The sequence below is a fragment of the Miscanthus floridulus genome, chromosome 19 (genome assembly GCF_019320115.1).
Source record: "Miscanthus floridulus cultivar M001 chromosome 19, ASM1932011v1, whole genome shotgun sequence".
Classification (NCBI taxonomy): Eukaryota; Viridiplantae; Streptophyta; class Magnoliopsida; order Poales; family Poaceae; genus Miscanthus; species Miscanthus floridulus.
The window spans coordinates 72609269-72619073 of NC_089598.1; the positions used below are offsets into that span (position 1 = coordinate 72609269).

At 45.0% G+C, this 9805-nt stretch overlaps 1 protein-coding gene across 1 annotated transcript; it reads right to left on the reverse strand.

Annotated features, from left to right (window-relative positions):
- Positions 1 to 229: 229 nt before the first annotated feature.
- Positions 230 to 823, reverse strand: LOC136526168 (E3 ubiquitin-protein ligase ATL6-like). Its single transcript, XM_066518928.1, has one exon. The coding sequence runs from the start codon at positions 821 to 823 to the stop codon at positions 230 to 232; it is 594 nt and encodes a 197-aa protein (XP_066375025.1).
- Between the last annotated feature and the right edge of the window lie 8982 nt (positions 824 to 9805).

Consider the following 9805-nt stretch of genomic DNA (forward strand, 5'->3'; position numbering starts at 1 on the left):
TCTGTGCCACCTCTACTCTGCCCGTCGCTGTCTGTGCGTAGACCTTCATCACCGAACCTGAGATGGCCGGCTCCAGCTCATCCGCGACTCCCTCCGAGGGCTCAAGTTCAACACCAACACCTCTCCCCTATCTCCCTCTTGGTGTAGTGTTCTAGGTTTACATGTGCATGTATTATTATGAATCCAAGTGTTTCCCTCCTAGATCTACTGCTAGAGATCCTAAATGATCTTAACACTCGCCTCCCTCGGGTGACACCAACACCGCCACCGCCACCTCCCCGAACCGGCGCAGCTGTGGGAGTGGCGGCGACAGAGGCGCCACACCCTGGCGGACTTTCTCAGGGCCCGGGTTCCCCCGGCACACCGGGCACATGGCGTGCGACAGCAGCCACACGTCGACGCACTCCGCGTGGAAGTAGTGCTTGCACGTGGTCAGCATGCGCACCAGCGCGCCCTCGCGAAGCTCATGGAGGCAGGCCGAGCAGCAGTCCGCCGCCGCCACGGCCGAGGCGCCGGCACCCTTCGCATCGCCACGGCCACGGCTGTCCGGCGACGCCGCGCGGTACGTGAACGTCGGCAGCACGGCGACGTCATCGGGACGGAGGCCGAGCGCCTGCACCGGGCGCGGCCACGCGGGCCTGGCGACAGCGTCTCCGGCGCCAGTGCCTGCCGCGACAGCATCAGCGTTGGCGTCATATCGGCGTGTCGGGAAGACCGAGCTGAAAAAGCGGCGGGTGAAGTCGAGGAGGACGTAGAGGACGATGGCGACGAAGACGGCTATGCCCGCGTATTGCGCCGTCGTGGACGCCGAGGCGCCGGGCATTGCCGCGGAGATCGATATCGAGCGCGGGGAGATTCCGGAGATGGAGAGAGTTTGCAGAGCGGAAGGGATCGATGTGAGACAATCACAGAAATGTCACCGGAAGTTGTGTGCGTTGTGCATTATTTCTTCTTTCGTGGAGGTTGAGGCGTTGGGCAGCAGTACCGCCGTAGTCGCTAGTAGTGTGGTATGCCATGGAATGGAAGGGTAGAGGTAGGGAGATGGTTGGCACGTAGCTGAACGCGGCATTTTGCAGGGTGATTGATGCTTCCCGTGCCTATTATAGCGACTTATTGGACCTGCAAATTATATATTTTGTACATGACCAACCGGGTAGCCTGGCTAGACATATTCAGCCTGTTCGCTGGTTGGTTTCTGAGCTGGTTTAAGTTGGCTGGTATTGGTTTGTTGTGAGAGAAAAACACTGTTGGCTGTCTGATTTGGGCTGGCTGAAACCAAGATTAGAGTCAGGCAGGCATGGCACCGAGAGACAGGACAATGACGTGCCTGCCCACAGGCTCAGTTGGCAGTTGCCAGTTGCCCAGGAATCATCTCGTCCGACCTGTCGGACGGGAGCTCTCCGATGACCACCTCCCCTCCTGTTTTATTTTCTAGTGTTTGGCCCAACAATTTAGTTTCAACCTATTTCGCTTGTACCAGCGTGCAACAAAACAAATTGATATTGGGCTGTTTGTTTTTCATTAACTCGAATATTGTAAGTGCATAGTTTTTCTTATTTCTTATTTCTTTTCTTTCCTTGCTTCTATTTATTTTTCCATTTTAATTTTTTGTGATTTTTATTCTTTTTTCATTTTATTTTTTCCTTTTTAATGTTATCAATATTTCATTGTTTCATGTTTTATTATTTTTTATTTTCTTCCTTTTCTTCTACTTATTTTTCCTTGATGTCTTTTTTTACTATTTTCTTGATTTTCATATTTTTAATTTTATTTTTTCCTCTTTTCATTTCACTCTATTTTTTCTTTTTTATTTTCTGTATTGCATGAGATATATACAATGTTCACGTAACATGTGATGTCATATGATTTATTTTATGATGTTTACATAGTAGAAATAGATGGTTTACGCTTATCTTTGAATATTCATGTAATACTCACAAGATGTTCTATGGTATATTTTAGGTTGTTCAAGTAATATCTATGTGATGTTCTTGTTTTCAATTATATGCTTTTTATTTGTTGTTTCATATTATATTTTTTTATCGAGTTGTTTATTGTTTTTTATTTTATTATTTTTTCATATTTTATTTAATTCTCAATGGTACATTTAATTCTCACTCGCATGTTTACGTAATATACACGTGATGTTTTTTTTATTTTCATCTACTTCATGCCTTTTATCTTTTGTATTATTTGTGTTTTCTTCTATCTTTTATTATTTTCTCTTTGTATTTAAGTTTTTATTATTTTATTCCATCCTATATATGTCGTAGGATTTGCAATTTATTTTTCTCTCTATTTTTCACCGATATTACCATTCACATTAAGCTAATATTTTATTCTCCTAAATCTAGAACATTGTTCTTTTCAACCTAGAACTTTTTTCTTACGAAGACAGAACATTGCTTTCAGGACATAGAATATTGCATCTACTATACAAAATAGAATGTTCTAAATTCATAAGATTAATGTTCGTTAATAAAATTTTATCTAAATATATCCATGTGTAATCTTATTTTGAAGTATTTTTTTTAAGAAACACAATGATGTAATCGAAATTTTATTTGGATGCTTAGTTTGTAAACTACGATGTTTCAAAGTTCCAAACATTCTTTCAAATGCTGACATCATCAAATTTAGAGAAGTCTGTCTACTACACAACCATGTATTTTATTTAGTTTCGACACATGAATTATTTTACACCGTAGGATTAAGATCCAACAGCCTCCACCCTTCTTCTACCTCCAGCCTCCAGCCTCTACAGATCACAGATCATAATTTTTTTCTATGAAAGGACAAATCACAGATCCGCCGCCGCCGCCGCTGCCATGGTCGGCGTGGGTGCGGGCGCCGAGGCGAGCTCGCTAGTCACCGTCGCCGGCGCTGGTGGTCACCGGTGAGAAAGAGAGAGGGAGAGAGATATTTTTTTTGCTAAAACACATGTGTTATATAGTATTTCTGATTTAGAGACCGTTTTGAGGGGTAATTTAGAGTCTGTTGCATGGATATGTACGGGAAAGATCGCACAGGCACGACTACGAACACGAGCTGGGCTGGAAGCGTGCGGGGCCGAGGCGGGCTAGGTCGCGAGGCGCGTGCACAAGGCAGCAAGCTTCCATGGTTGGCGCAGCGCTACGTGCCACCCTGGTTGGCATATAGAACTTCCCCGGTTGCTAGCATAGCATGACACGAGCTGGTGCTAATTAATCGTACTGTGTTGGCCACTACTACAGAAACCATTTTTAGGGGTGGCTCTATCGATGCGGGACCCACGGGATACACCGCAAGGAATAGAGGAGATCTAGTTTGATTAAGATTCCTCCCATGTAATCCTAGTAGTAATACTACCCTATAATCCTACTAGGACTCTACATTGTAAACCGACTAGGACTCTGGCTTCCTGACTATATAAAGAAGGGTGGAGTTCCTAGAGAAGGGTGAGAGACAACAGAACACTTCATAATCAATCTAACGCAAAGGCTAACGTCGACCGGACGTAGGGCTATTACTCGATCAAAGATCAAGGGTCCAAACCAGGATAAATCGACTGTCTTTTGCGTTAACCGTCGAGTTCCGCATACGCTGAAGCCCGAACATACTGCCCCGGGTACCCTTGTGGCAGGCTATCAGTAGTGAAACATCGACAACTGGCACGCCAGGTAGGGGCTTTTGGCGACTTTGCATCCGAGAGCTCGACGGACCTCGATAACATGATCTTCTCGATGGGATCAACCTTCATCTTCGGTTCATGGATCTGCGAGGCAGGTGACAATGGCAAGCTCCAAAGTCGTCTCCTCGAAAATTCGGATCACCATGAAGACCATTCTATTTCGGCGACTACGACAGATCAACTTGCTGGAAGATTTGCGCGGCTTGCGATGTCCGATCCAACTTAGATTTCGTGACTTTGCGCATCCAATTCAAACTCAGGCTCCGCATCCGAGATGGAGTCTTACCCGAATTCTTCTGAGAAACCGAGTTCTTTTCCAATGGGGCTTAAGAACGCGGCCTTGGCCTATCAAGAATACAACTCGGAGTACACTCAGAGTCTTTTCAAGAAGTCAGGTCCTTTTCCATTCAGACTCCACAACATGGCAACGTCTTATCAAACACGGCCCGAAGGATTCCTCGATCCGGTGCTTAGAAGGCCACTAAAAGGAGCCTAGGAAGGTCTCGTGTTAACTATAACATCTCAAGACTGCATCGTCCACTGGCCAGGTTCCGTTCCTAAGGATAACGGCACCCAACTAGTCGACAATACGACAACAGCAATTCTACCCTACCAAGAAGGAGACTCAATCTGCGACCTTGAAGCCTCTACAAAAGTTATCAACTACTCCGATAGTGTGGAAACCGACACTGATAGCGGAGCAATTCACGCACGAGAAGTATTCATGGTTCGCCGTCCTTGATCACCATTGGTCCCCCCAGAAGCGCCCGACGTCAGGTCATCGGATGAATCTGAGTCCAACATATCATCCTTTACCCAGGGGCACAATGGTGAGATCAAGAGTCAGAGGCAAGCCAGAGAGAGAAAGAACAAATTGAAATAAGGACTACCTGCTAGGTCAACAGCCCTAAGGACAAACGACGGAAGGACCCGCTCAAGACTACCTGCCAGGTCAACATCTCATGGGCAGGAAGATCAAAATCAAAGGAAGTCCACTTTCGAGAGACTTGGACCAAGTGGAAGTCACAACAGAGAAAGTAGAAGGGACCATAGTCAAAACTACCGAGTCGAACAACCAAGAAAGATCAGAAGCAAAGTACCTATTCCGATAGCCCCGCAGAACTACTCTCACCAAGACAATAGTTGGCTAGAAGGAGGTGCTGAATCAGAATGCACAGAAGCCAGAATGCACGATAGATTCCCCTGTTTTGTAAACAGACTTGCTTCAATATGACTACCTCATAAGTTCAAGCCGTCCAACCACTCTAAATATGATGGCAAGACCAAACCAAGGCAGTGGCTTAGGATTGACTCCTAGTCGATTGAACTAGCTGGAGGAGACGACGATATCAAGACCTTCTTCTTTCCCATGTCCCTAGAAACCATGCCCCTCCAATGGTTCGACAAATTAAATCTAGGGTCCATTAGAAACTGGGAGGAAATGCATAGAGTTTTCTGTCAAAATTTTACGGGTATCATTACACACCCCATCACCCACGCAGAATTAAAAAGGACTCAAGCAGAAAGGAGGCGAAAGTCTCAGAAATTACTATCGATGATTTGGCGAACTACATGCTAAGTATATGACATCACCGAACGAGAAGTAATCAAAGCTTTCTCTCATGGAATTATGGCTAGGTGGCAATTTCAGGACTTTTGCAAAGAAAACCCGAGAAACAATGAAGAATTCAGACGCACAATAGAAAAGATGATTACTACAGAGGAGAAGACACGAGAGAGGTTCTCGATAGAAACAACCAAAACAACCCAAACAAGCAAAATCATCGAACCAAAAAGTAAAATGGCTGCAATTATGCCTAAGCATACTAGCCGAGAGCAAAAGAGCTGAAAAGATGCTTGAGCCCGCCGATGAGGGTAGCTAATAAGCTAACACCCGAACCAAAAAGCAAAATGGCTAAAATTATGCCTGAGCATACCGGCCGAGAGCAAAAGAGCTAAAAAGATGCTTGAGCCCGCCGATGAGGGTAGCTAATAAGCTAACACCCGAACCAAAAAGCAAAATGGCTAAAATTATGCCTGAGCATATTGGCCGAGAGCAAAAGAGCTGAAAAGATGCTTCAGCCCACCGATGAGGGTAGCTAATAAGCTAACACCCGAACCAAAAAGCAAAATGGCTGAAATTATGCCTGAGCATACCGGCCGAGAGCAAAAAAGCTGAAAAGATGCTTGAGCCCGCCGATGAGGGTAGCTAATAAGCTAACACCCGAACCAAAGAGCAAAATGGCTGAAATTATGCCTAAGCCTACCGGCCGAGAGCAAAAAAGCTAAAAAGATGCTTGAGCCCGCCGATGGGGGTAGCTGATAAGCTAACACCCGAACCAAAAAGCAAAATGGCTGAAATTATGCCTGAGCCTACCGGCCGAGAGCAAAAAAGCTAAAAAGATGCTTTAGTCCGCCGATGAGGGTAGCTGATAAGCTAACACCTGAACCGATCATGAGTTGTTTTCACAACCAGGGAAAGAGCCAGATGCTGGCCACACTCTGAGTTAAGCAAAAAGCTAAAAACATGCTTGGGCTCATCGGACGAAAGCAAAGAAACTAAAGATAAGAAGCTGAAGATACTTGAGATCGCTGGTTCTAAGTCTCTTCAGTACTAACAAGAACAAAAGGGTTGTCAGGACAAAGATCTACTTAACCCGAGTTGTTTACACGGCAGCCAGACAAGCACTCGACAAATCAAGAAAGTTTGTCAAGACAACGATCTACGTATATCGAGTTGTTTACATGGCGCAGACGAAAGCCTGACAAGCACTTGACAAAATCAAAAAGATTTGACAAGACAATGATCTACATACCCCGAGTTGTTTACATGGCGCAGATGAAAGCTAAATAAGCACTTGACAAGTCAAGGCTCAGATAAAAGCCATACAAACGCTCGACCTATCAAGGAATTATCCTACAACGGATGAAAGAACACGACCACTCTAAACTGCAGATGCGCGCCATGCCCAAGAAACGACTACTCAAAAAAATTTTGATCACTTGGACAACTCATTTGAAGAATAAACAAGGCAAAGACATCCATGCAAAGAAGACATCAACGAAAAATAAAGAATCTTCATTCAAAAAGGAGTATAATATCCTATTACAGAGGCTGGGGTACAAAGGTCAATTACATCAAGCATCGTCATCAGGAGAAGAAATATCAATATTAAGATTATCCACAATCCTCCTGGCTAAATCTTCGACCTTAGGCTCCACCTTTTCAACGGCATATAGATATTCTTGACTCTCAGCTTCCTCTGCAATCTTGGACAAAGGCACCTTTGGAGCAAGAACCCGGACCTTGGCAAGAACATTTCTAGGAACTATTTTCTGGACCACGTCATCAAATAAGGAGCTCACCCACCGCTGGCTACCTTATTTGGCCACTACTTCATTGGGTGAGACACACGCCCCGCGCTGTCTTACTCGGTTGCTGCTCTACAAGTCACCAGGACGTCTGACTACTCGACTGTGATGATCGACTACTCGGTTGGGGTGATCAACTACTCGACATCTAAGGTTGACCTTGTTGCGGTGATTTGGAAATTCTAAGGTGGGGGTGATACAGGGTCTCCGGAGAGGGGACTGCCCACCCAAAGCCTTTTGATGGATTATCTAGGTTGCTTTGCTCGGATCGGACCATGGTCGAACGAGAAGATTTTGCACCAGCAAGATGAGCACAAATATGAGGATGCGCATGCATATTTATATGTACTTTCATTACTCAAGCGAAACAAAGGAAGAGGCATGACATACAACAGCATGCAAGAAGACATCAAGCACGCAAGCTAATTATGGAAAGTACTCGGTGGCGCAACTGTGTTGACTTGCAATGGTATATGGATAGCCTACTGCAGTTTGCGGGTTACTTGGATACACCCTTGAGAATGTCTACAAGATCCTACATATCCTCAGAAGAGGTTTTCAGTTCTTTGAACAACTCAGATTCAAGACCCTCCAACTCTTTATTCCAAATAGCAAGAGGCTCGGGGGCTACATTCAGTGAGTGCACTTTTTCTACAAAAAAGCGCACATCACTCAGAAGAATTCTTCAAGACAGGAGTTTTCAAAAAACATAAGTTTCAAGACCCTCCAACTTTTTGTTTCGAATAGCAAGAGGTTCGGGGGCTACACTCAGTGAATGCACTTTTTTCTTTGAAAAAGCGCACGTCACCAAGAAGACTTCTTCAAGACAGACCACTTCAAGGCCTCAAGACAAAAAGAACCCGGACTGAGCTATATCCGAGTTCTTTTTGATAAAGAACCTGGGTATATGCTCGGGAGCCTTTCGACAAAGAATCAGAGCAATTTCAAGACAAGACCCTCCAGCTCCTTGTTCCAAATAGCAAGAGGCTCGGGGGCTACACCAAAATGGGAGTACTTTTTCTTCAAAAAAGCACACACCACTCCAAGATCCCAAGAAGTGCTACATGGTTTCACTCAAGAAAGCACTCAGGCGACGCTTGTTCCTGCTCGGCAAGACCTAGAGGAACAAGACTAGGCTTCCGGAGTTCAACCATGAAGTGCTCGGGGGCTTGTCGATGCGGGACCCATGGGATACACTGCAAGGAAGAGAGGAGATCTAGTTTGATTAGGATTCCTCCCATGTAATCCTAGTAGTAATACTACCCTGTAATCCTACTAAGACTCTACATTGTAAACCGACTAGGACTCTGGCCTCCTGACTATATAAAGGAGGGTGGAGTTCCTGGAGAAGGGTGAGAGACAACAGAACACTTCACAATCTATCCAATGCAAAGGCAAACGCTGACTGGACGTAGGGCTATTACTCGATCAAAGATGGAGGGTCCGAACCAGGATAAATCGACTATCTCTTGCGTTAACCATCGAGTTCCACATATGCTGAAGCCCGAACATACTGCCCCGGGTACCCCCGTGGTAGGCTATCGGTGGTGAAACATCGACAAGCTCGTAACCCTTTATAGGGACGGTTTTGCCAGCTGCCCCCATCAAACCGTCTCTACAAATCATGCATTTGTAGGGGCGGCTCGTATTGCCAGCCGCCCCTACAAATAGATTTGTAGGGGCGGCTTACTACAGCCGCCCCTATAAACCGATTTGTAGGGACGGCTGTAGTACTAGCCGCCTCTATAATACATGGTTGTAGGGGCGGTTCAATCTAGAACCGCCCCTACAGTACGTTTTTTTGCTAAAAAAATTTAAATTGACAATTCAAATTCGACCAGAACACTGTTTGTTTCCACGTATTCCATCCAGCGTTCACGTTGCCGAACGCCCCATGACCAATGTTTCGAACCGCGTTCGCGTTGTCGAACGCCCAACGTTCCGAACCGCGTTCGCATTGCCAAACGCCCCGCGACCAACGTTCCAAACCACGTTCGCGTTGCTGAACGCCCCACGACCAGCGTTCTAAACCCCTTAGACTACAAGCACAAGAGTATTATATAAACTACAATTACAAGTCTAATTTTACAAGAATATATACAATCCATCATTAAATATACAAATTCCATACACATTGTTATCAACGTCCTAGAGCTAGCCTTTCAGTCTCACGAAGGTGTTGGTGCTGAGGATTTCTACCTAAGTCAGACTCTCAGTCATGGTAGGCGCCTTTGACATGTACAATCTGGTCCAATATGAAGTTGCAAAGGTCATCGATGAGCTCTAAGAGTTAGTCATCCTTGTATGGGTCTCTTTTCATTCATTTCTCTTCTTTCCACTACAAGAGAACAAGGTTTAGTTTAGTATTTCATATCATGTATGAAGTTTTTATACTACGGGTGAAGAGGTTCAAACTTACCCTTAAGGGGTGTCTCCTGTAGGCACCGGTGTTACTCATCATAGAACATATATAGTATCCACAATGTACACTCCCAGGTCTGCTTGGGGCACTGTGTGTTTTGCATATGAAAATGTTAAGTAATGCTTTTGACAGCCATATAATGGAGTACTGAAGAAGTAAGTTACACCTACCGTACATAGTGTTTTTATAGCTAGCTTTTCCTTCCTTGCTGGATCATGCCTTCCATGATGATTAGTGACATAAAACCTAAATGCCCTGTTCGAATTATTTTAGCAAATACAACTTGTTAGTATCCAAAAGTGAACGTTACAAGTATGTATACAAACATATAAGGTAATGAG

Excerpts from the sequence above, each read along its gene's own strand:
- LOC136526168 (XM_066518928.1), bottom strand. The coding sequence starts at position 823 with ATGCCCGGCGCCTCGGCGTCCACGACGGCGCAATACGCGGGCATAGCC.